This window comes from Chionomys nivalis, chromosome X (genome assembly GCF_950005125.1).
Source record: "Chionomys nivalis chromosome X, mChiNiv1.1, whole genome shotgun sequence".
Classification (NCBI taxonomy): domain Eukaryota; kingdom Metazoa; phylum Chordata; class Mammalia; order Rodentia; family Cricetidae; genus Chionomys; species Chionomys nivalis.
Window position 1 is genome coordinate 69,316,812 of NC_080112.1, and position 25,373 is coordinate 69,342,184.

Sequence of the window (25,373 nt, forward strand, 5' to 3'; positions counted from 1 at the left end):
TGAATGAAACATTTTTAAATGTTAAGAAAATAAATAAACCTTAGCTCTTAAAGGAGATCCTTTTTTGTTAGAGGAAGAAATAAAATTCCAACACTTTTTCCTCAGCCCCCTGGGAAAACAGTTAAGGGGATCTATTACAATTTCCCCACCAATCCGGATATTTCCTTCGTCTAGGAAGTCTGCCTAGTGTTTTGTTTGTTCGGTGTTGTGTTTTGTTTACAGGGATAGGAATTGACACAGGGCTTTGGACATGTCAGACAAGCATTCTGTCACAGAGCTACACCCTGCCCCAGCTTCCTACCCTTTCCTGGAGCCTGGCACACAGCATGGCACTGCCTTTCTCTGCTGTGCTGCTCTAGGAAGTAGGAATGGCATGGCCATTGCCACATTCCTGCCATAATTGTATTTGCTTCTCACCAAAACATGCTCGAGGTTGATAGGAGCCTGTACTTTACATAGAAGAAAATAGAGTGTCGGCTTCCCCATACTATAGCAAATGCCTGGGATAATGAGTTCATGGAGAAAATGGGTTTATTTTAGCTCACAGGTTTGGGGGTTCTAGACCATGGTTTGTAGCCCATATCAGATCATGACAGAGGCGTGTGATGGTGCAGAGCTGCTTACCTCATGGCCAGGATAGAAAAACCAGTAGAAGGATCTGGATCCCATCATCCCTTCAAGAGAATACCCTAAAGTATACTAAAAACATTCCACAAGAAGCTATCTCTTAAAAGTGTCCACAGCCTCCCAAATGGCACCACAGGCCAGAGAACAAATCTTGAACTCATGGGCCTTCCGGGAAATGCTGAACATCTAGCACACTGATAGTACCGAGGTACAGGGAAGTAGTTATGGAGAGTTACAATGTTCATGAAGAAGAGAACTCAATATATACTTACTATATGACCCTTATGCCCTGCAGTCTGCTCAATGGGTGTCGCACCACGCTGTTTTTCAGTTACAGAACAAAACTACCAACTGGCTCCTTGTTTCCCCTTGAAAAGAGAGAGGAGGAACAAGACTTTTTACCATCATCTCCAATTAAAAGATAGGGGCAGCCTTGCAGGACCACATACAGGCTAGATTTGAAGCCTTGAGACTCATAGCAATGCATACTGAATCCTGGTCTGTTCCCCCACCCCCTCTGCTTCTCAAGAGCTCACAAACTGTCCCCACATGTAAGAAAGACAAAATTCTAGAATCCAACACAACCAAAGCAAAGAAACGAAATTGAAAAACAACCTGCCAAGAATGACTCCCGGTGGAGGACTAGGTGACCCGCTGGCCCTCCCTGGCTTCCTGCCAGCAAGCAGCCTTGTTTCTCTTTGCATTTTAATTCTGAGAGAATTAGGGAATCTCTGTCATTGCCAACTAGAGCCTCTGGATACAATGGGAAAGCTGAGAGGGAGGGGACCAGCTCCTGGCAGAAGAGAACCAATCTCCCTCACTCGTTGAAATTGAGTGTGTGGAGGGGGAGGGGAAGCCAGCTTATCTGTAACAACACCCCATCAGTGCTAATGCACAGACCCCAAGTCACTGCATCAGCCACAATGTAAGAGCTGTCTCAGCCCTTCCAAGCTCACAGGCAACTCTGCTTTATACTCAATTTACCACAACTTGCTAGTCCACCTCCTGTTGATGCTGGAGTGATTCTTTTGTGCATGCTCATCTTCCAAAAGCATGGTACCCCAATACACTCCACACTCCCGAAACGATTCTTGAAATGATTCAATGTTCAGGTAAGCAAGGCAGCAAGCCCGATATCCTGAATGAGGATCTCATGTTCCGCAGAGGGGGCCACAGGGACCCCTAGTCCAGAAATCGGGCAACTGTCTGCCCAGAGTTCAGAAAGTCATGCAAATAGCCCAAGAGGAAAGGGAAGCTAATGATTGGAAGTTGTACTTCCAGGAAGGTTGAGGTGAGACTTTCTCATCTGCTCTAGAGTTTCCAGGGGACTGGCAGGGCCCCTTCTCCTCACTGCCAAGTTGCAAAATTGTGTGGTCACCTCCCCCATCTTCCCTCCCGCCTGTGCCCTCAGCCCTTGCCTCCCAGAACCAGGACAAAGCCCTCTGGCAGTGACTGGGAGGGGAACAGGAGGAGGGACAGAGGGATGGGGAAGGCTGCACAAAGAAATTCCTCACACCAAGCCCCCTGACCGCCAGTTCCTGCGAGTAAAGAAGCCGACCTCCTTTCCCAGCTCTCTGGCTCCCGCCCGCCCATCTTCCCACCATGGCTGGGCTCGGGCCATAGAGCCTCAGCGAACATTCCAAGAGGACCCACACTTCTTCCTGTAGGTGGCAACAGTGACACCTGTTTGATCTGTGAGGCTGAGCCAGGGACTGCAAAAGGGAGGAGGCAGACACCTCGGAGAGGAGCTGGGAAGCAGAGCTGCGCGCTCCCTGAGTAAAAGGTGTGAGGGCTGGGGAAGGCTGGGGGCGACCGGTGGGAGCTGGGGAGTGGGGACCTGCTCAACCCCGCAGGGATGGAGTCCAGGGGTTCAGGCAACACCCCTATCAAATTCTCTGCTCCGGGTCTTTCAGACTGGCCAGATCCTGATTCATCTTCCAGGCAGCTCTGGAAGGAGGGAGGGAGGACTCTGGAAGTCTGAGGTGCAGGGGAACACCCTAGAGGAGACAAGGGGTGTGTGATAGTGCTCAGAACAGGCTAGTGTAGCCCAGTTCGGGGATGGAAGAAGCAGGGGCTTCCCTTTGGGTTGACTACAGTCTGGGAAGAGACCCACAAGGTAAAGGTTTCTTTCTTCCCCAGACCCCACCCCACTACTCCCTAGACAGAACCCTCCTTTCCCAGAGGGAACTTGAAATAAGGGGAGCAGTTTCAAGAACAGACACACACACTTTTCCTCCTTGCTGGAGCCCTCCCACTGTGGACCCCTATAAGACTCACGAGTGAACAAGGGGCCCTGTCCTTTTGTACAGGACAGTTAGATGAAAGAGAGAGGCGGAGGGAGGGAGGGAGGGAGGGAGGGAGGGAGAGAGAGAGAGAGAGAGAGAGAGAGAGAGAGAGATTACCCAGGGATTCCTTTACATTTTCAGTCAGTTTGAAACCCATTTACTGGCAGCCACTAGTCCACTAGTGCACATACACGTACATATGTTGACATATCACACACAAGCACACCCTGCTTACATTGGTGGTTCAGTAGTAGAATTCTCTACCTGCTACAAACCGTCCAGCCTCTCACATAGAATCACAGTCATATGCCCAGCCCAGTTTGTGGATCAGCTTGGTCTCAGCCATATTCAGAACTATAAGGTACAGGCCTTCCCTGCTCCAAGACAACTCCCCTGCCGCCACCACCACCACCCCTATACACACGTACACGCAAATGCAGGCACTCACACATGCACCTTTGCCCTGTGTGTGTGTGTTGTACTTTCATTAAGGATAACTCCGAGGGTGGGGCCCCTGGGAGGGGGAAGGTGAGAGCTGGATTTCTCTTTGGGGTGGAGGGTGACTGTACATGATGCCTGGGCAGGAAAAGACGAGGCTAGAGTGGGGGGGGGGCTTGGATTTTCTGGACTGCGCAGGCGGGAAAGGGGCTCCTTTAGAGGCCTAGGAGGAAGGGATCCAGGCAACCAGCTCCTCTCCAGTTTTCTTAGCAGTGCCCCCAACCCTGGGAAGTGGACATGGAATCTTTCAGTCCAGGCTTTGTGGTTTGTACAATGTCTGTATCCATAGCAACTAGTCAGCCTGCTCTGCCTCCCTTAGCCCAGGGTCGAAATGGGAACCTCTACTTCAGGTTACTCCTGCTTCCTGGGGTGGAAGGCAGCAATGGGCTGGCTGCTTCAAGCTCGGTCAGGTCTGCCTTAACTTGCTGAACTGAATTTGCCCCACCCTGGGGCAATTCTCATAAGTTAATCTGGGCAAGGACTCCAACCCCAGACCTGGAATGTCATTAAATAGAAAGGAACTGGAGAGACAGGTACACATTATGCCTGCAAAAAGGCTGGACCACTGACTTCCCAAATATCAAAAATCAGGGGAAATGAAAGACTCCAAACAGTCCCTCTTTTCCAGGCTTGGGCCAGTCACCTCATTGAATCCAGAGTTCTGGGTCTTCCTTGTGACAGCAAACCCAGGAGGGAGGGGAGGCTGAGATCTGTCCTCTGTCAGAGTTTCCTGACGGTCATGTCCCTTCCCCCAGGCCTTCACCATGGCCGAGTCTCCTGGCTGCTGCTCCATCTGGGCCCACGGCCTCCACTGCCTATATAGTTGTCACTGGAGGAAATGGCCTAGACAGAGGATGAAGACCAGCAAGGTAGAGTGGAGTTGGGGGGGGGGGCAGGCCTCGAGTTAGACAAAGGGCTGCTTGGAAGGAATATGGAAACTGATTGTACTCATAGGCAGTTGGGAGGAAGGAGTTTTCTCTCCCCAGGAAGAAAATCTCCTTCAAATACAGGAAGAGCGGCTCAGTGTAGGACAGAGCTGCTGTCATGGGGGCCTCTGAGCATGAACAGGGGATCAGCTGAGAGCTTCTCTCCTGCCCCTCTGCAGTGCGACTGCATCTGGTTTGGCCTGCTCTTCCTCACCTTCCTCCTGTCCCTGGGCTGGTTCTACATCGGGCTCATCCTTCTCAATGATCTGCACAACTTCAATGAGTGTGTCACGTTTCACCTACCCCTTCCTCCGCATATCAGCCTTCCTAACCCATGCTCAGCCCCCCCCACACCCCCGCTATCAGTCATCCCCAGCTCTACATGGCCCCGGAATCCCGCATTCCCAACCTCTTTAGAAAAGATCCCCCCACCCCCACCGTCCCATCCCTGGAGACCTTGGCCCTATGAAGCATTTCCCCTTTGCTCTAGTTATTTTCCTGGACTCAACTCCCAACCCCCTTCAGGTCGCCTCCTCCCCTTGAACACCTCCCTTTCCCCTCCTACAGATTCCTGTTCCGCCACTGCGGACACTGGATGGACTGGTCCCTGGTAGTCGTGCTGGTCACCTCTCTGCTGGTCACATACGCATCCTTGCTATTGGTTGGTCCAGGGATATCTGACCTAATTCCCATCTAAGCCCTTCAGTCCTGCTCAGGTCTATTGTCTTGCTCTCGTCCTAACCACTGAAGGGATGGCGATAATTCTGGGGTGGGAAGGAGATGCCAGTCTGCACATCCCCACTGGGTGAACTTGCCTTCTCCCGGCCCCTCCTCAGTGCCCCTACCCTCTGTCCCCAGCTCCTGGGCCTGCTCCTGCAGCTCTGTGGACAGCCTCTGCATCTTCACAGTCTCCACAAGGTACAATGATGTGGCAGTGAGGGAGAAGGAATGTCGGGTCCAACACCGATGGCTATTTGCTTGAGGCCGTCACTTTTCGATCCCTGGGGTCTGGGTCAGGACCTGAAACCCAGCCCGTATTTACTGAGTGAAAGCAGAGCGGATGTGTTCAGGAAGGGGAAGAACCCTGTGTCAACGGCATAAGGAGGTAGCGCACTCAACCCTGAGCCGAGGCTGACAGTGAAGGCCCATTTGTTCTTCCTTTGCCCCAGGTGCTATTGCTCCTCATTATACTTCTGGTGGCCACTGGCCTGGTAGGACTGGATATCCAATGGCGGCAGGAGTGGCATAGTCTCCGACTGTCACTGCAGGTGAGTGGCTGATCTCCACTGTCTAGGCGGGAGCGGAATATTACATTGCCCATGGTCCCATGAGACTGCAGGTCTCTCTGAACTCCAAAAGTTCGGCCCTAAGAGGGAGGCGGGGAGACAATAGGAGGGCGAGCCTTCCTCAGCAGCTGTTATCCACAGGCCACAGCCCCATTCCTTCACATTGGAGCAGTTGCTGGAATCACCTTCCTGGCCTGGCCTGTGGCAGATACCTTCTACCGTATCCAACCAAGAGGTGCCAACTTCAGCCCATACACACCCTCACTGGACACCAGTGTCTCTTCCCACTGCTCATTCGGCTTCTTGTGCATGAGCGTCTGCCCTCTGCCCCTAGAGTTCCCACTCACTTGCTGCCTTTCCCCAAAGCCTGTCCTCCACTTTCTATAGGCCCCAAGGTTCTACTACTGTTCCTATTTTTTGGAATCACTCTGGTCATCTACCTGGCCCCCCTATTCATCTCCTCCCCATGCATCATGAAACTCGGAGACTTGCCCCCCAAGCCTGGTCTGGTGGGACACCGAGGGGCTCCCATGGTGAGTGACAGAAAGAAGCCTGGGCAAATAAGGGAGAATCTGCTAGGCTTCAGCAACTCGGCCTGTGGATTTCCAGACCCCTACCCTTACCCTACTACATCCTCCTGACTCCCTTTCCCAGCTGGCCCCCGAGAATACCCTGATGTCCTTACGGAAGACAGCTGAATGTGGAGCTACTGTGTTTGAGACAGACGTGATGGTCAGGTGATGGAGGGTGGGGCCCAGAGGCGTTGGTGGGCTAAGGGACACTGTGAAGGTCTCAGGAAAAGATGACAGCTCCAGAGCTTGGACACCTGACACTCCTTGTGCCCTCAGCTCTGATGGAGTCCCCTTTCTCATGCATGACGAGCGGCTGAGCAGGACTACCGATGTAGCCTCTGTGTTTCCAGAGCGAGTCTCAGCCCACAGCAGCGATTTCTCCTGGACTGAACTGCAGAGACTCAACGCTGGAGCCTGGTTCCTAGAGGTGAGGACGCCAGCTAAGAGGCCACCACCTCGGTGGCACTCAGGACAGAGTTCATGCCAGCAGTATGTACTTGCTGCACCCTGTGCTGGTCACTAAGAACAGTCTCTGCCCTCATGTCGCTCCCACGTGCTAAGAAGGAGAGAGAGCCAGAGCAAAAGACAATCAGAGTCGGAAATAGAGCAATAAAAATACTTCTCCTGGGCAGACGGGCGTGAGGTCCACTGTTTCGCAAAGCCAGAACGGGAAGCTAGTTTCACAGTGCTAGGATGGGCCTCAGAGCCTTGGCTAGACAAGCACTTAACCTGACATCCGCTCCAAACCCTTGCTTGGGACATGGAGTTGCTAGTTTGAGGTAAGGGCATGTGGAATGACCAGAAACACAAGCAGGTTTCTAGAGAATAAAAAGTAGCTCAGTGGAACTGGCAGATTCGATTCATGGAGCCGTGGGAGGTAGGGCTTGAGCTTAAAGAATTTTGAAGGTTGGGCCATTAAAGTGTTGACTTTAATCCTCTAGGCAGTGACAAGTATTTAAAAGGATATTTTAATTTCATAGTACCTCTTTTCCTGATGGCAAAAGTAGTATTTGTTCATTGTAACAAAAAAAAACACAGAAAAATAATTTATGAATTGGAATCTCCCATAATCCAACCATTTAAAATATTCACTGATAATATGTATGTACGTATTTTTTTTTCAAAAAGATTAAGATCACAACACAGACTTGCAGGTTTCTTTTTCTTTTATAAATTTAAGTCTATATCTGATGGCATAGTAGAGTAATTAAGAACAAGAATGTCTATCTTTTTTTGTTTGATTTTGTTTTTGTTTTTCAAGACAGAGTTTCTTTTTTTTTTAAATATTTATTTATTTGTTATATATACAATATTCTGTCTGTATGTCTGAAGGACAGAAGAGGGCACCAGACCTCATTACAGATGGTTGTGAGCCACCATGTGGTTGCTGGGAATTGAACTCAGGACCTTTGGAAGAACAGGCAATGCTCTTAACCTCTGAGCCATCTCTCCAGCCCCTCAAGACAGAGTTTCTATGTAGCTTTGGAGCCTGTCCTGGAACTAGCTCTTGTAGACCAGGCTGACCTCGAACTCACAAAGATCCGCCTGCCTCGGCCTCCCAAGTGCTGGGATTAAAGGCGTGCGCCACCACCGCCTGGCAAGAATGTCTGTATTTGAACTTTGGCTTTAGCACTTACTAGCTATGGTGACTCTGGCCAATGATCCCTAGCCAATCTGTGCCTCAGTTTCCTCATTTGTATAACAGGAATAATAATTGTAGTACTTCCTTTCTAGGGCTCTCAGATTGTCCGTTCATATACAGAAAACACTCGGCACATAGCAAATACTCAGTGTTACCTAGGTTTACCTGTGTCAGCACTTGAGATCTTTAGTTGATAGTAAGGGAAGGAAGGCAGGATGGCAGTAGCTTAGAACAACCCCTAGGAGCAATGGGAGAAAAGGCCAGTCAAGAGCAAGTAAAAGGTTCATCAAGCCACAGTGAGTGAAAACAGGAAATGCAATGCCGAGAGTCTCCATGCTGTCATCTGCCTGAGACAGTATGCAGCCCCCTGTCCTAAAGGTGGAGGAGGCAGACAGTTGGGAAACTGAATCAGAGTTTAGAGGGTGTATGTAAGGCAGAAAGGAGTCTCTTGAGAGCACTGTGCAAAGTAACTCATGCAACAAGAAAGGAACCGGAGGACCAGGAGGAAAGCAAAGGCTTAAGATCACAGAGGCTATGAGACTCAAGAGATGGTGTAGAGCCAGGCGGTGGTGGTGCACGCCTTTAATCCCAGCACTCGAGAGGCAGGGGCAGGTGGATCTCTGTGAGTTCGAAGCCAGCCTGGTCTACAAGAGCTAGTTCCAGGACAGGAACCAAAAAACTACGGAGAAACCCTGTCTCAAAAAATCACCCCCCCCCAAAAAAAAAAGAGAGATGGTGTAGCAGGAGGAAAAGAAGTTAGAAACCTGGAGGGGTAGGAGGCTGAGCCATAGGGTAAGATTAGATGGGAGAAAGCAACAGTTTGGAGAAAGAGACCTTGGCTCAGAGGTGGGTAGAACCCAGGTAGCACACTTAGTAAGATTGAGGGAAGCAAGCTGGGTGTGGTAGCTCACATCTTTAATCCCAGACAGAACTTGGGAGGTAGAGGCAGCTCACTGTGAGTTCAAAGCTAACATGCTTTACATAGCTGCATAGCAAATTCCAGGCCACCAGGACTGCATAGTGAAAGCCCGGCTCAAAATGAACGAATGAACGAACGAACAAATAATGGCAAGTATCAGGAGAAAACTAGAGGCTTCCTGTGATGTTGAAATAATTCCCTTCTCTTACAGAGGCAACCCTTCTGGGGGGCGAAAGTGCTGTCAGCCTCTGATCGGAAGGAGGCTGAGAATCAGACAGTGCCAGCCTTAGAAGAACTGCTGAAGGAAGCAGCAGCCCTCAACCTCTCCGTCATGTTTGACCTGCGCCGACCCCCGATCAACCACACATACTATGACACGTTTGTGAATCAGACATTGGAGGCTGTGTTGAATGCAAGCGTGCCCCAAGCCATGGTGATGTTGTCCAGTGCTCCCAAAGTCCCCCTTTTTGCCCCTCTTCCCACCTACCTTCCTTAAGCCATGATGATTCCGAGGCTGCCTCCTGCCCTCACCCTCCTACCCCAGGTCACATACCACATTCTGTGGCCAAAGGTCTCTGCACCTGTCCCTGGAATCCCTGGGACTTCCTTGGCTGCACACTCATCTCCCCTGAACCACAGGTCCTTTGGCTCCCGGATGAAGACCGTGCTTCTGTGCAACAACGGGCTCCCAGGATGCGCCAGATATATGGACATCAGGGGGGCAACAGGACTGAGCAGCCCCAGTTTCTCAACCTCCCCTATCAAGACCTGCCAGTGCTGGATATCAAGTGAGTGCCAGAGGAGAAGAATAAAGGGAACCCCAAATTGAGTGTCAGGAAAGAACCGCTGCTGGGGGTAGCTACCCATCCATCCGTTTGTTCCCACAATGGATACCTATCGGATGCTTGCTATATATCACGTAGCATTTATTGTAGGCCTAAAGAGATCATGTGAATAAGACAAGAAAGGTCCCGGCTTTCATGGAATTTGGGAACTACCAAAATATATAGACAAGAAAATCACATTTTTGTCGGGTAGTGATTGGGGTTGGGGGTAAGGAAGCAGGGAAGCCACGTTAGGATGCACTGAAAAGTGGGGTGAGCTAACCGTGGGAAACCCAGAAGAAGCAAGGAGAGAATAAAGAGCAAGAAAGGGGAAGAGGAAGCTGGAGAGAGAGACAGGGGCTAAACTGGATAGAGCTTTGGACATGAGAAAGGCGTTAGTATTAATTCTACATCCCAGAGATCCGTATAAAAGAGAATGGATCCAGGGCAGAGTCTCAGCCGTGAGCTGGGCAAACTCTGGATGCTTCCTCATTCCTTTCCCACTTGCACAGGGCACTCCACCTGAGTAATGTCTCAGTGAACCTGTTCGTAGTGAACAAGCCCTGGCTCTTCTCCCTGCTCTGGTGTGCAGGGGTAGATTCGGTCACCACCAATGACTGCCAGCTGCTGCGACAGATGCGCCACCCCCTCTGGCTTATTGTAAGGGCTCCCGCATTGTCACTGTTCCTCATCTCCGGTCTCTTGCCTTCCTTAAACCTGTCCCCTTCCATACTTGTTTACACCCATATGCAACTCCTGGGGACTCGACCACTGATGGGCCTCTTCTAACCCCGTAGCCCCCTCAGATCTACTTAATGATATGGATCGTCACCGACTGTGCCTCCATTCTGCTGCTTTCGTGTATCTTCGTCCTTCGAGGGTGAGTGTTTTTGCTTTGGTCACCTGGGTCACTGCTTCCCTGGGGCCCCAGGTAATAAAGCTAATTCTGACTCATGTGCTGCCCAGGATTGGGATCTGGTCCAGTCCGGTTGATTTTTGAGCTTTCCTTATACCAATAAATTGTCTTGGCCCTGGGCAAAGCAGTTTGGAGAACCCCTGTGTTCTGCTACAAGTCAGTGGAACTCACAATAGAAAAACTTTCTCTCTCTAGGAGATGTGCCAGGAGAAAGAGAACAGGTAAGAATGCCCCTTCGCTTCTCATTGACTCCTCCTCATTCCTGTTGGTGTCGCCCCCTACATGAGCCACCTCTTCTCCCCTGCCCTAGGCTTAGAAGCAACAGTGTTACTGACCAGGATCAACAATGTCACCTCGGAGTGAATGCGGAACCCTTGCCCCCATCAGCTACAGACCAAGGGCTGTGTGCAGCAACCAGAGGGAAGAAAGGGAAGGAGCTCAAGTGGAACATCCCGGAATAAAATGTTTGGAGGAGGGGAGCATTCATAACAGAAGTTTTCAAACTAAGAGGGCCCTCTGTCCAAATGGTGGGCATGTCCCAAGCTGCCATGGAATTTGCTGCCTTTGACATTTTAACATGACTTAGTTGGAAAGACAGTGACAGGAAGTTACTCCCAAAATTATACCAAGTGAGAGATAATGTCTTGGGCCTGCACGCACATGTGCTCGGGTAGAAGACACCGGGTGTGTCAGGGTGGAATAGCACCGAATGATGACTGAGGGAAATTTGGCAAAATGGCCTTTCCTGGAGAACGTAAAGATGATGAAGACAGTCCCCACTCCAGTCCCTTTCTCTCCTCACCCTCACAATTTAGCGTCTTTCCTGCCCACAGGTTGGGAGCTGGAAAGCTCATTTAGCATTGCAGTTCTGTGCCTACGGTGCTTTTGGTTGTGAGCCATGAATGGTCCCTGTATCTTGCCTGTTAATCTGTTATTCAATGAATTTTTAATTGTCATTCAGTCACAGTTTAATCATTTCAGTGCTGGGGCTGGACAGATGTGCATTCCATCAGGAACTGAATGTAAAATGACATTGAGAGGTCATCACATGGGGAGACGGGTGGGGGGCTAACACCTCCCGCCTCCCCAGCAGGCTGAAGAGTAGCAACTGTGGCCTCTGTCCGGGTGGCCCAGGAGCAGGATTGCGTTGTAGCTCCACCTTGTGGTCATTCGTCCCTGAGAGGGCTGGATCCCTTGCCACAGTGACATGCTTGATGAATGCCACCAGTTTTCCTTGCGTGTTCAGGGACTTGTGCCCTTGACTTCAGACTGAGGGCAAGGACTGATTTCCACCTCCCCCCCCCCGCGCCGTCTCTGGGATACATACAGGGTCTGGTTCTGGATAGCCTTCCCCTTGAGGAGCAAATGCCTCAATATGTTGCTGCTTGTAAGGCTAGAAGCTGAGGCGGCCAGTGTCAAGCTGACCTGGCGGTGGTGAGGCAGATAAAAGAGGATTGGGAAGCAAAGACAAAAACTAGGACAAGAAGGGCTCTGTCAGGCTGACCCTGCAATCCTTCATTACACTGTCATTCGTCCTGGTTTGCCCCTCCACTCAAAGGCTAGTCAAATTAAGGTTTTGGTCTGACAGGGAAAGGTCCTCGATTCATCCTCTCCTGTCAGATCAGAACCTGGAGCAGTACTAGCATCTCAGGCCAAGACTTCACCCCCATCCGTCCCCCCCATCCCCCCACCCCTGGTTACCGGCAGTCATGGGAACTACAATTCCCGTTGCCATGCCTCTCTCTGTCTCTCTGTGTCTGTGTGTGTGTGTGTCTCTCTCTCTCTCTCTCCCCCTGCCTCCCAGCTCTCATAGTCTTCCACACCGACACACCTGGCCCAAGCAGGCGTGGCATGGGGGACAGCAGGGTAGACCCTTGGGAAGGTCCATGGTGCCTTCAACACAGCAGATCATACTGCCTTTCAAACTGCATTCCTTCCCTTTCCTTCCTCCCAGTCCCGCTCCTCAGTCTAGCCGACTACCGAGCTCAGCTCTTGGAGTCCCCCAGCCTGTCAGGTTGTGACCCTTGGGCATGTGTACTTGCTTTCCAACTCATACACTTTTTTCTCGGCTCTTGTCTTTTGACCAGGCTCGTTGCCCTGCAGCTTCTTCCCTCCCCTCCCCTTCCCTCCCCTCCCCTCCCTTCTCTTCCCTCCTGACTCCATACCATCAACCTCCAGCCTCGCAACTCTAACCTCCCAACTCCCCAGCTCTCGGCTGCAGTCCTCTAACCTCAGCGTCCAGATTCCCCGAGTGCCAGCACCAACTCAGACCGTGCTCCCAGCTCTTAGCTTCGCATACTGAGTTCTGAGTCAACCACTGTAAACTCTTCTTGCTGGGAGAACCAGACAGCTGTAGGCACTGAACCTCTATGAGGCCCCGGGACTGGAGACTAAGACTAACCAAAATTTGAGGGCCGAAGGCCAGGGGGAGCTGTTCACTGAGTTTTGAGTGCAATCGCTCGTTATTTTTAGCTGCTGAGTCACAACTCCTGGCATCTGGGTTTGGGGCTAGCAGGCTGGGTTAGGGGCTATTAATAGAGCGAAGGCACAGCCCCGACCCAGTTCAGTTTGGAAACATGGGGAGCAAGGAGCTTTGAGGCGCTCCAGTGGATAGAAGTAGTGACTGGGACAAACACTCTCTGGCTGCAAGGTTCCTCAGCCTAGTATCACTCAAGGGGTAGCCTACAGGCACACTCCTGGGTACAGCTGTCCCCATGCTTGCTATGAATCGGGGGCTCTACCACAACGAAGCTTCTGTTGTACTAGCTGAGAGGGCAGAGGAGAGCCCCTCGACGGAGAAGTTACTGCGGCAGGGTCTTGGCCTGCATGGGCCTACTCCTAGGTTAGACAAAATATTAGCTTACTAGACGGGAAAACTGAATTTCTGGTCCCCACAGCCTCATGAAAGTAGGGGACTTCAGCACCATCCTGGTAAAGGGGGCACAGAGCCAAGAAGCCTCCAAGTTCCGGGTCTACCACCCGACCACTCTTCGTATTTCTCTCCCTCTTTTGAGGCTCTGGTCCTACTTGATGAGCTCTCCTTCATGTCTCCGCAAGGAAACCTACTTCAAAAAAAAAAAAAAAAAAAACACGGGGGGCGGGGGGAACGTGTCCTGCTGAGGTCTGAATAATCCTTTATAGTTTGTCATTCCTGTGGAGACTTTATTTTAATGGGCTAAAGTAGGAGTTTCCTGAGGCACATGTTGAGAATGGTAGGCAAATCTTGATACTTTCGCTGGCCTAATCACCAAAATTATTCCCACCCACTCGCAATTTTCTACAATTCCCTTTGGTTAGGAACATCAATCTTCGTCCTCCACCCTTTACAAACCGGAAATCCCTGCTTTCAGCAACCTGCTCATCTGGCCCCTAGATGAAACCATGTGTGGGCCAAGAGAGATTGTCTCTCCACCAGGACTGAGGTCACCTGCTAAAGCTCTATTTTCAAGAATGAGCTCAGATTATGAGACAGCGGTGAAGAGTGCCGCCCCATCCCAGCTTTATTTGCTGAGGGCGCTGGAGAGGCGGTGGAAGGAGAGAGAAATGGTCTCTGCGCTCACAAATCCCCCAACTGTTCAATCTCTGAGTCTGAGCGCAGGCTGCCTGGTTGCCTAGCAACCACAGCAGCCTGACTGTGTTTGGGGGCTGCGTCAGGCCAGTAGGGGGCGCCTGTCTCCCTGGGGCCCCTAGCACAAGCATGAGCAGTTGGCAGATTTCCTTGTTAGTGTCAAAGCATCAGCCTCGCAGTGTTACTGACCTCCTCCTCCCAGGCCTGTCAAGCCAGTCTGTTCTAAGTGTCAGAGTGCCTGTGGAGTAGGGAGAAACACCGAATCTAGATGGAGTTTACACAGATTCACTAAAAATGCAGCAAAGGATGGGACTGGAGAGACGGTTCAGAAGCACTTAACCAGAGGACCCAAGTTTTGTTCCTAGCACCCACACTGGGTGGCTCACAACCCCCCCGTGACTCCTGCTCTAGGGTATCTGACACCCTCTTCTGATCTCTGAGGCCAGCCACACATATGCAGTATATATTTGCATAAATACACAAATATATACATAAATAACCTCACACACCCTTTTAAGAGAGACTGGCAAGATAGCTCAAGGGAGTAAAGGCAGTTTCTGTCAAGTCTGACAACCTGAGTTCAATCCCTGGAACACATGTAGTAGGAGAGAACCAATTCCCAAAAGTTGGCCTCTGATCTAAAGGCACGCATATGTGAGCGCTCTCTCTCTCTCTCTCTCTCTCTCTCACACACACACACACACACACACACACACACACACAAATTCGAGGGGCTGGACAGATGACTCAGTGGTTAAGAATACTTGTTGTTCTTGCAGAAGACCCAGGTTTGGTGCCCAGAATGGACATGGCGGATCACACCCACCCAGTTCCAGAGCATCCAAGGCCTTCTTCTAAACTATATGGGCATCAGGTACTCACGTGGGGCACATGTAGGCAAAACTGAATTTTTTTTTAAAAAAAATTAAGAGTAAATGTCTTTGTCAGTGTTCTCTTGTTGTGTTGAGACAGCATGGCCTTGGCGACTCTTATAAAGGGAAGGATTTAATTGAGACTTGCTTAGAGTTTCCATTGTCACTGTGGAGGAAAGTATGGGGCTGGATGGAGAAGGTGCTGAGAGCTATACATCTGGATCCACAGGAAGCAGGACAAAAGTGACTCTGGGCTTGGCATGGCCTTCTGAAACCTTAAATCCCATCCCCAGTGACACACTTCCTCAAACAGGACCACACCTCCTAATCTTTTCAAATCTTAGACTATTCTTCTTCAAACCACCACATTCAACTCCCCCATAGGACTGTAGGATTGTAGCCATACCATACTGTGAAAAAATGCAGCCAGTCCAATTTCAGGAATCCCTATAGATCTATCACAGTCTCAGCACGGTTTAAAAGTCCAAAGTCCCTTCTGAAACTCAAGGCAATCTCTTAACTGTAACCCCTGTAAAATCAAACCCAAAAGCAGATCACGTACTTCTAGCATACAATGGCAAAATGGGGGAAAAGGAACATGGTGAGGAAATACTGGACCAGAGCAAGACTGAAATCCAGCTGGGCAAACTCCAAACTCTAATGTCAAGTGCTCCTCAGATCGCCTTTCAGCTTTGTTGACTGCAGCACACTTCTCTCTCTCTCTCTCTCTCTCTCTCTCTCTCTCTCTCTCTCTCTCTCTCTCTCTTACTCTCTCTCTCCCTCCCTCCCTTCCTCCCTCCCTCTCTCCCTCCCTCCCTCCCTCCCTCTTACTCTCTCTCTCCCTCTCTCTCTCCCTCCCTCCCTCTCTCCCTCCCTCTCCCTTTCTTTCTCTCCCTCTCTCTCTCCCTCCCTCCCTCTCCCTCCCTCTCTCTCTCTCTCTCTCTCTCCCTCTCTCCTCCCCCCTCTGCCTCTCTCTCTCTCTCTCTCTCTCTCTCTCTCTCTCTCTCTCTCTCAGTTTTTCGGGACAGGATTTCTCTGTAGCTTTGGAGCCTGTCCTGGAACTAGCTCTTATAGACCAGGCTGGCCTTGAACTCATAGAGATCCGCCAGCCTTTGCCTCTCTAGCAGCGCTGGGATTAAAGGTGTGCCACCACCAGCAGCCAGCCACTTCTCTCTCTTATGTTGGTTCCACTCCCAGTTAGCACTTTTCCTTGACAGGTATCCCATGACTCTGGCATTTCCAACATCTTGGGGTCTCCAAGGCAATCCAGACCTCATCTTCACACAATGACATCACTGGGGCTTCATGCAGGAGCACCCCAAACACGCGCTTGGCTTCAGGGTCTTTCTTTAATCATGGAGGGAGATTTCGTGACCCCTTTCATCTGTCCTTGACTCTAAAGCTAAAGCTTCCAAGTTCTGCTGCTTGCTGGAGCTGAAGCATACCCCCTTGTTCAACTACATCTGCATCAGTTTTCTGCTTTCAGTGCTTTTTCACTGCTTAAGCTTTTCTCTAGTTCCTTTTCACAAGTTGGAAGGTTAGCTGGGTGGGGTCTTGCCATGAGAGCACCCCTCCTTTAATGCATTTAGCATCAGCCTTTTCTTTAATCTTTTTATCTCCTCAAGCCCAGGACTTACCTCCATTATATTTCCTGGTGCTCCTTTTCTCCTCAAACTGTGTGTTTTGTATTTTTTCTTTGCTTAGCTTGCTCCTTTTCATTATAGATCTGCATGAGAGAGACCACTAATAGCCATATGACACAGTCTATACTAGGCTGTCTGGAAATCTCTGCCAACACTAATAGTCCAAAACTCTTTTATTTAGCCTCAGGCAGACTTTTGGATAAGGATAGAAAGCAGCCACATTCTTTACCGAAATTTCACAAGAACAGTCTCTAGGCCACTTACTAATATCCTTCTCCTTTGAAACCTCTTGAGCCAGGACATCATAATCTACATTGCTCTAAGCACCACCATCTTCCATGCTCCTACTAATATGGCCCATTAAGCTTCACTTAAAACATTCAACTGTTTTTCTAATACAGAAACATTCCAACATTCACATCTAATTGGGGCTTGCTTGCAGTTCCAGAGACTTAGTCTATTGTCGTCACGGTAGGGAGCCTGTCAGCACACAGGCAAACATGGTGCTAGCCAAGGAGCTGAGAATCCTGTGTTGGACTTTACACACAGCAGGAAGAAATACAACCAACCATCAGACTTGACTTGGGTCCTTGAAACCCCAAAGCCCACCCGCAGTGACACACTCCCTCCAACAAGGCCACACCTACTTCAACAAAGTTATACCTCCTAATCCCTCTAAAATAATGCCACTCCCTAATGACCAAACATTCAAATAAATGAGCCTAACGGGGCCATTCCTATTCAAACCACCACAGATATCTTTACAGTGATTGCACATGTATGATCTTGTGATTTTCTAAGTTACATTGTTCAAAGGATTTATTCTACAACAAGGTTTAAAAGGTGAAGCAAAGCTCAAAATTTTAAGTAAAGCTTAAAAAGAAAATGGAGAGATGGTTCAGTGATTAATAACATTGGTTGCTCTTTTAGAGGACCTGGATTAGATTCTTAGCACACACATGATAGCTCACAACTGTCTATAATGGCAGTTAGAGAATCCAGCACCCACTTCTGGCCTCTGCAGGTACTGCACACACAACACAGCCATATATGGAGGCAAAACATTCATGCCCATTAAGAAATGTAATTTTTTGAAAGTTAAGAATATATAGGCCGGGCAGTGGTGGCGCACACCTTTAATCCCAGCACTCGGGAGGCAGAGGCAGGCGGATCTCTGTGAGTTCGAGACCAGCCTGGTCTACAAGAGCTAGTTCCAGGACAGGCTCCAAAACCACAGAGAAACCCTGTCTCGAAAAACCAAAAAAAAACAAACAAACAAACAAACAAACAAAAAGAATATATGAGTCAGGGGCTGGAGAGATGGCTCAGAGGTTAAGAGCATTGCCTGCTCTTCCAAAGGTCCTGAGTTCAATTTCCAGCAACTACAAAAAAGAAAAGAAATCAAAAAAAAGAAAAGAAAATTAGTGGGAAAGACAGTTGAGGGGGAGGGATACAGATGGACTGCTCCATGCGAGCAAAGGATGTGAAGGTTTTTGTGTCCCTTGTTAACACTCACCAAATGTGACCTCATCAGAGGAGAGCCCCAGTGATCAAATAGATAGATGGATGACTTGTGGTGTGGATGATGTCAGTCTCTTTTCCCAGCTATCTTTATCACTGTCCAATGGGCTCATGGAAAAGTGGCCGTGGTGGAAAGGATGGAGGATGCGCATGGACTCAACAATATGGACTTTCACTCACCGAGGATGACCTGGCTGTGGCTGTTGCACAGTGATAAATTTTCCATAGTAGGGGCTAACACTGAACCTCCAATGTAACACTAGTCCCTGGTATGGCCAGCTAGTGACCTGGTAGCATATATGGATTACGTTGGGTCATTTCCATTATGATGAAAAGGCAATGTGTTGTTCTTACTGGAATAAACACTTGTTCTCGTTATGGATTTGCCTTAACTGCACATCAGAGTTTTTCTGTCAAAATACCGTCCACAGGCAGGGGGATAACTAATATGAAAGATGTCTGTAAAAGTTCTATGGAAACCTATTATTTTATGAGCTACACACAGACACACACCCACACACACCCGTACACACACATGCACACAAAACAGTTCAATTGGAGTTACCCTACACAGAGGATAAATCTCCCCCCCAGAAGCCTTAGGTTGCCAAATAAAAAGCCCAAAGCATGAGATCTCCTCCTTAGTTGTTGGCCAGGGGTGTTCTGGAGATTTCCCCAAACAATATAAGATATTGCTAGTGCTCTTGGTTGCCTACCAGAACTTGATATTAAATCCCTATTGCTGAAGACACCATGTATTTTGGTCACATGGCATGGAGAAATCAAATTGGTACTGACTAGGAGGCTTTCTCCCTATTGGACAGCTTTCAGAGTACTGGAAATCACTATGCAGGCTGCTAGGGAAGAAAAGTCTTCAACGGTCTTACCAAACTGTGACCCCTATGAACTACAGTAAGGAGCGGTGTAACAAGATAAACCTGTGGGTGGAAATAGTGCCATGGATGTCACAGGAGTAACCAACAACTTTACTATTGGATTTAAGTCCTACTCCACAGGTAGAAGCTCACGCCTGGTACTGTAACTCTAGCCAAGCATCCAGAGACGGGGAAGATACAGGCTCCAAGGGCGAAGCTACTGTACTTATTTTGCTAAATGAACATAGTATTGTGCTGCCGTCCAAATTTTCACTCCTCTACCCTTATGTTTAGCACAGCTCTGACACCTCCTTAGAGAGGCTTCTTTGTGCAGTCAGTAGATGGCAGTTGATATAGAAGCAACCGGCGCAGAGAATGCGTGTCTGTGGAGTGCTCAGACACAAATGCGACATCTGTATTGTATCTCACTTCAGTGAAATTAGTGTGCTGGTGGGCTCATGTTCATAGAATTCACTGCCTTACACTGTAGCCTCCACCATTCTAAAGCAACTGGCTTGAGAGAACAATGAAATAACCTTTCAAACAGTGTCTACTACGTGGCAATAGCCTGGAGGGCTCGGTAGGGTTCTCCAGAAGGCTGTAGGTATACTCTCAGAATTAGCATCCAATATATGATGTAGTTCTTTCTTGGTCAGGATTCATGGGTTCAGGAATCAAAGGATGGAAATGGGAATGATACAAGTCACTATCACCCCTAGTGGCCACTAGTAAATTTTTTAAAATTTCTTTTCCTGAGACCTCACATTCTGCAGGCTTCTACCAGGATAAACAACAAACACTCGGTTGAACTCAAAGCTAAGACTTCCCCCTGGCCACTTTGGGCTCCTTGTGCTCTTGAGTTAACAGGCTAAAAAAAGAGTTACAGTAGTAGCCGGAGTTACTTAATCCAGACAATCACAGATCTATTGGCCTCGTGCAGATCAGGGAAAGTATACCTGTAGTGTAGATGATCCATTAAAGCCTTAGTGTCCTGTGATTAGGGTCAATTAAGGAAATCCAATCCACAATCCAATCCAGACGCGATAGGAAATGGCTCAGCCCCTTCAAGAATGAGGGTGTGAGTCATTACTCCAGATGAAGAATCGAGACCTACTAAGGTGCTCACTGAGCGTGGAGGAAGTTCAGAATGTGTAGTAGAGAAAAAGAACTATACATACTAGCTAAGGCCATGTGGCTGGTTGTAGAAAGAATTATATGACCCTGAAATTTTGTTTTCAGTTACATTAAGGATGTATTTGCTTGTAGCAGTGGGAGTTCTGGAGAGAGGGCTCGGTAGGTAAGGCTTACAGAAGACCCGAGTTCGGCTGCCAGCACGGTCTCAACAGCTCACCACCCTAGTAACTCCAGCTCCAGGGATCTGATGCCCTCTTCTGGACTCTGGGAACACACACACACACACACACACACACACACACACCATAGTCTATTGGTTTTGTTTCTCTAGGGACTAGCTTCTGGACGTGGGTCACAACTCCTCCAAGGCCTGAAAGTCAGCAAGTGTAGAAATCCTTAGCCCTCTGCAACCCACTTCAACCAGAAGTAGCCAAGCGGACTTGACATTCATCTTCTAAACTATTCTAGGGTCTCAACTCTTGAAGGGGATGTTAAGTAGCTAGATAGTCATTGGTAGACTTAGAGGTCATTGAGAATGGGTCCCTTCCTCCCAATCACCTTTGAACCCCACCCCTTCTTTCCACGGGAACCTTAGAAAGGGAAGCAACACACTTACCCGTCCTTGATATTTAAAACACCATATGAAAAGGGAAGGTAGCAGGACTTTGTTGAGGTCCACTAAAGGAAAACTACTTCCTCCAGGTCAAAGGAATGGACTTTGAGTCATACCTCAGTCACTGGGTGGAGAGATAATGACATTCTGACTTGTCCCAAAGATTAGAGCAGTTCATACTATTGTTCCTTCTCTGAAGACTTCCTTTAGCTGGGCCTGTCAGAGGACCATCCCTCAGGAAAGATGAGTCACCCGAAGAGGCACTAAGAAGATAGGAATGAGATAATGTACTTCTGCCCCCAAGAGCACCTCCCCCGGAGCATTTACTCGCAGTGCTTCACTGCCCACTTCCCTCAGTTCTAACTCAAAAGCCTACCTTTTTCTTTTCCCCTTTCCTTGAATAGCAGCCCAAACCCAAGCACGCTTTCTCCGACAGTCTAGACTTCCGTTCTCCCTCGAGCTGCTTGCAGACTTCCATTACCGACCCTAACTCTCCTCTAGCCATCTCATTCTTCCTAGTACCTACTGGGATTTACAGTTTGCCTGTCCTGCTTTGTTCTGTTCTGTTCTATTCTGTTCTGTTTTTCTCTCTCAAAAACTAATCAAATGGTTCTCAAGCTTTTAAAGAAAGGAAGAAGGGAAGAGTTCCTGTATACACAATAGCCAAAAATTAATTTAAAATCAAATGTTGAAAGAATTTAAGGTATTTCTTTTTTTTTCTTTTATTGAGACAGGGTTTCTCTATGTAGCCCTGGTTGTCCTGGAACTAGCTCTTGTAGACCAGGCTGGCCTCAAACTCACAGAGATCTGCCTGCCTCTGCCTCCTGAATGCTGGGATTAAGGGTGTGCCACCAGCGCCTGGTGGATTTCAGGCATTTCTGACAGCAGTCCCACTGAAGTCTTGTTTGTGAGGCTATAACGTATGCATCTTGCCCTGCACTTGCCTTCCCATCACACAGCACCAGCCAAAGCTAGGCCTGGACACTTAGACTGGGGTTTTGAGACTGTTGGATGTTATGTATCACCGCACTTTTTACCGCACATACCAAGTTTTCTGGCTTATAGACATATAAAAGTTTGATTAAAGAAAACCTAGCCTTGCAATGTCTTCTTTTCATCACTCCTCAGCCTGTCAATATAAAATGGATGTGCCTCTGAGAGCTTGTGCGGAGACTGTAGTAGGGGAACACACCCACGTGTCTACTCTCGATCAAAGCGTAGCCCTCCATTATAGAGGGAGGCCTTGCTCTTTGAATACACAGCTTCAGGAGGGATACGAGCACATGGAAAGGTGATGGAGGAAGGAGCCACCTGCATAGGCAGCCAAATCAACTGAGTCCCTCGTGGAAGTCAGTGGAGAGATACGCTGCAGCCAGATCGCTCTCATATTCAAATTAATATGTTGTTGCATTAGAATGTTTTGAGGTGGAGTGGCCTCACACAACACAGGTTGGCCTTAAACTTGCTTCATAGTTGAGGATTCCTTTGAACTTCTTGTGTGTGTGTGTTTTTTCTGGGATGGGGTTTTTCTGTGTAGTTCTGGCTATCCTAGAACTCAATCTGTAGCCTAGGTTTGCCTCAAACTCATATCGAGCTGCCTGCCTCTGCCTCCGAGTGCTGGGCTTAAAGGATTCTTTAAATTAATTCGCTTGAACTTGTTATCCACCTACCTCTGCCTCCTAAGTACTGGAAATACAGGCATATGTCATCATACCCAGTTTTAGGAGGTACTGAGGATCGAACTCAGGGCTTTACATGGTAGTAGTAAACAAGCATTCTACCAACTAAGCTACATCTTTAGCTACAAGAAGATCTTATTTAAGAAATTTTTGCCTAAGTTTCTGTTTTGAGTTACATTTAAAGATGTGAATTGTTGGGCTGGAGAGATGGCTCAACAGTTAAGAGCATTGTCTACTATTCCAAAGGTCCTGAATTCAATTCCCAGCAACCCCAGGGTGGCTCACAACCATCTGTAATGAGATCTGGCGCCCTCCTCTGGCGTGCGGTCATACATCGAGGCAGAATGTTGTATACATAATAAATAAATAAATCTAAAACAAAAAACAAAAAACATTTGTAATGAGGTCTGGTGCCCTCTTCTGGTCTGCAGGCATGCAAGCAGACAGAATATTGTATTCATAATAAATAAATAAACAAATAAATAAATATTAAAAAAAGAATGTGAATTGTAAGCCTGCTATGCTAGTGCATGTCTTTAATCCTGGCACACAGAAGCCAGACGCAGGTGATCTATATGAGTTTGATGCCAGCCTGTTCTGCATAGGACAGCCAGAGATACATAGAGAGAGCCTGTCTCAACAAAACAAAAACAGAAATGTTAAATGAATTTTGAATTGATATTAAAACATAATTTCTTATAGTTTATGAGTTGAACATATTTATCATATATGCACACATACAGATACACTCATAATTAAAAAATCAGTCAAGATTTATTTGCATAAAAGTAAACACACTTTCACCTTAGTAATGCAAATTTCTTTTCATCTTTAATGAATGGTAGAATTATATGTATACTACAGAACTTTTAAAATAAATCTCTTTGTAATTGCCAGCATACATTTATTTTGTGCATCTCTTTTATGTGCCTGTATACCTTGGGTGACATAAACATTTCTGAGGTGAAAAGAAGTAACAAGTGGGAGACGTTTCCAGAGCCCTGAGCTAGAGAACCCTGTGTAAGCATGCTGAGCCATGCTTCAGATGAAAGGAAAAGGGTGTGCAGCAAGATGCTTTAGCAGTGCTAGGAAAACAAGCGTGTGATATTTTGTCCAAAAAAGAAAAAAGAAAACATTGTCATCACATTTTCGTTTTGTTTTATTTTTGTAATGCTGAGGTTCAAATCCATAATCTCGTGCAGGCTAAGCAATTCCCTTACCACTGAGTTCCATCCCCATTCTTACTCTACATTTTAATGTGCCAATTTCCAAAAAATAAACAAACCCCTCATTTACAAAGAACAGACAATTATCCTCCACCTGGATCCTCGTGAATTTGGTTTGCTTTATCACATCTCTGTCTTCTACAGATCTCCTCCAGGATAAAAAAAAAAATGAGGAGCTGGAGGGATGGCTTGCTGAGAAAGCACGTGAGGACCCGTGACTTCAGATTCCCAAAACTCACACAAAGCCAGGCACAACCGTCTGTGTCTATAACCCCAGCACTCCTACGGCAAAATGGGAGGAGAAAACCTGAGAATCAGGGATGCTCCAGAGCCAGACAGCCTGGCGTACACAGTGGCAAACAAGAGATCCTGCTTTTAACAATGTGGAATGCGAGGACAGAGAACTAAGACTTCTGACCTCAGCATGCATGCTGTGGCCCACCACTCCACGTGGGTAGATTTTAAGAATTGTTTTATTTGATGTGTATGCACAGTTTGCTTGCATGTGTATATGTGTACCACATGTGTGCCTGGTGCCCAAGTCGACCAAAAGAGAACATAGGATATCCTGGAACTCAAGTTACAGAAGGTTGTAAACATGAGGGCTGAGAATCGAACCCTAGTCTTCTGAAAGAGCAGCCAGTGTTCTTAACCACTTAACCATCTTTCCAGCCCTAACAGATTTTTGTTTTAAAAACTGAACATTTACCAATATACGGAAATGTTCAGAGGATACTGCATGAACACTGCTTCCTTATCGGGTAAACAAATGCTAATGCATTGCAGTGGTTGCTCTGTTCTTGAATTTCCCCACACGTTTTCCTGACCCATTTGAATCTATTATGGTATATTTCATCTCTAACTGCTTCAACAAGTCTTTACTGATGGACATTTTCTCACATGACCTAATAAAAATAACAAGAGTTGAGTTGCAAAGGTGGCTTTTCCAAAGGACCTGAGTTTGGAGCCCTGAACTCACATCAGGACACTCACAAATGCCTGTAACTCCAGCTTCAAGGGATCTGGTACCTTTTTTGACTTCTTCAAGCACCCACCCATTGTGTATACACACACACACACACACAATAAGTAAATAAACAAATATAAAATCTTAAAAACAACAATAACTGCTTCTCATCTGATGCTTTCAATTCTATTATCCAAGTTTAACAAATTTATCTTTTCTATTCTAAAATCAAAATCTAATCAATCATAGTACTCACAGCATTTGTGTCTAGAGGCTTTTGACTATTTGTGGCTCTTCCTGCACATACATCTGTGCACCGTGTGCAAGCAGTGCCTTGGAGGTCAGAAGAGGGTGTCAGGCGCTCTAGAATTGGAGTTCTAGATGGTTGTGAGCTGCCACGTGGGTGCTGGGAATCAAATCCTGGTCCTCTGGAGGGGTAACCAGTGCTCTTAACCACTGAGTCATCTCTTGAGCACCAACTTTTGATTTTTTACTTTTGAAATATTTATATATTTAGAGTAACTTGCAGATAACACAGAAAAGACCTGAGTCCCTTCCCCCAGTATCCCATAATAATCACAATTTTCAAAATTATAGTACAATTCAAAATCAGGAAATTGACATTGATGCAGAACATTCACAGTTCAATGCCATTTCAGCACGGGCAGAGAGTCCTGCGATGACAAGTGCAATCAGTTCAGAACGACCGTGTCACCAGAAAGATCCCTGATGTCATCATTTAGCCAGACAGAAGAGAGAGTAGAAACTTTCCTTCCCTCT

General features: G+C 47.8%; 1 protein-coding gene across 2 annotated transcripts; it reads left to right on the forward strand.

Annotated features, from left to right (window-relative positions):
• The first annotated feature begins 2,109 nt into the window (after positions 1–2,109).
• Gdpd2 (glycerophosphodiester phosphodiesterase domain containing 2) lies at positions 2,110–11,445 on the forward strand. Of its 2 annotated transcripts, none has more exons than XM_057759968.1 (16): positions 2,110–2,410; positions 4,166–4,279; positions 4,516–4,619; positions 4,904–4,997; positions 5,195–5,254; positions 5,506–5,604; positions 5,764–5,857; positions 6,010–6,155; positions 6,277–6,359; positions 6,471–6,621; positions 8,967–9,188; positions 9,395–9,543; positions 10,092–10,239; positions 10,377–10,459; positions 10,691–10,716; positions 10,806–11,445. In XM_057759968.1, the coding sequence occupies exons 2-16, from the start codon at positions 4,175–4,177 to the stop codon at positions 10,856–10,858; spliced, it is 1,617 nt and encodes a 538-aa protein (XP_057615951.1). In that variant the 5' UTR covers positions 2,110–2,410; positions 4,166–4,174; the 3' UTR covers positions 10,859–11,445. The 2 variants fall into 2 exon arrangements, with proteins under 2 accessions (XP_057615951.1, XP_057615952.1); XM_057759969.1 differs by having other exon boundaries at positions 2,110–2,290.
• Positions 11,446–25,373: the final 13,928 nt, after the last annotated feature.

Coding starts and splice junctions, on each gene's coding strand:
- Gdpd2 (XM_057759968.1), top strand. CDS start 4,175: ATGGCCGAGTCTCCTGGCTGCTGCTCCATCTGGGCCCACGGCCTCCAC. Junction 6,156..6,276: donor GACACCGAGGGGCTCCCATG/GTGAGTGACAGA, acceptor TCCCTTTCCCAG/CTGGCCCCCGAGAATACCCT. Junction 9,544..10,091: donor CTGCCAGTGCTGGATATCAA/GTGAGTGCCAGA, acceptor CCACTTGCACAG/GGCACTCCACCTGAGTAATG.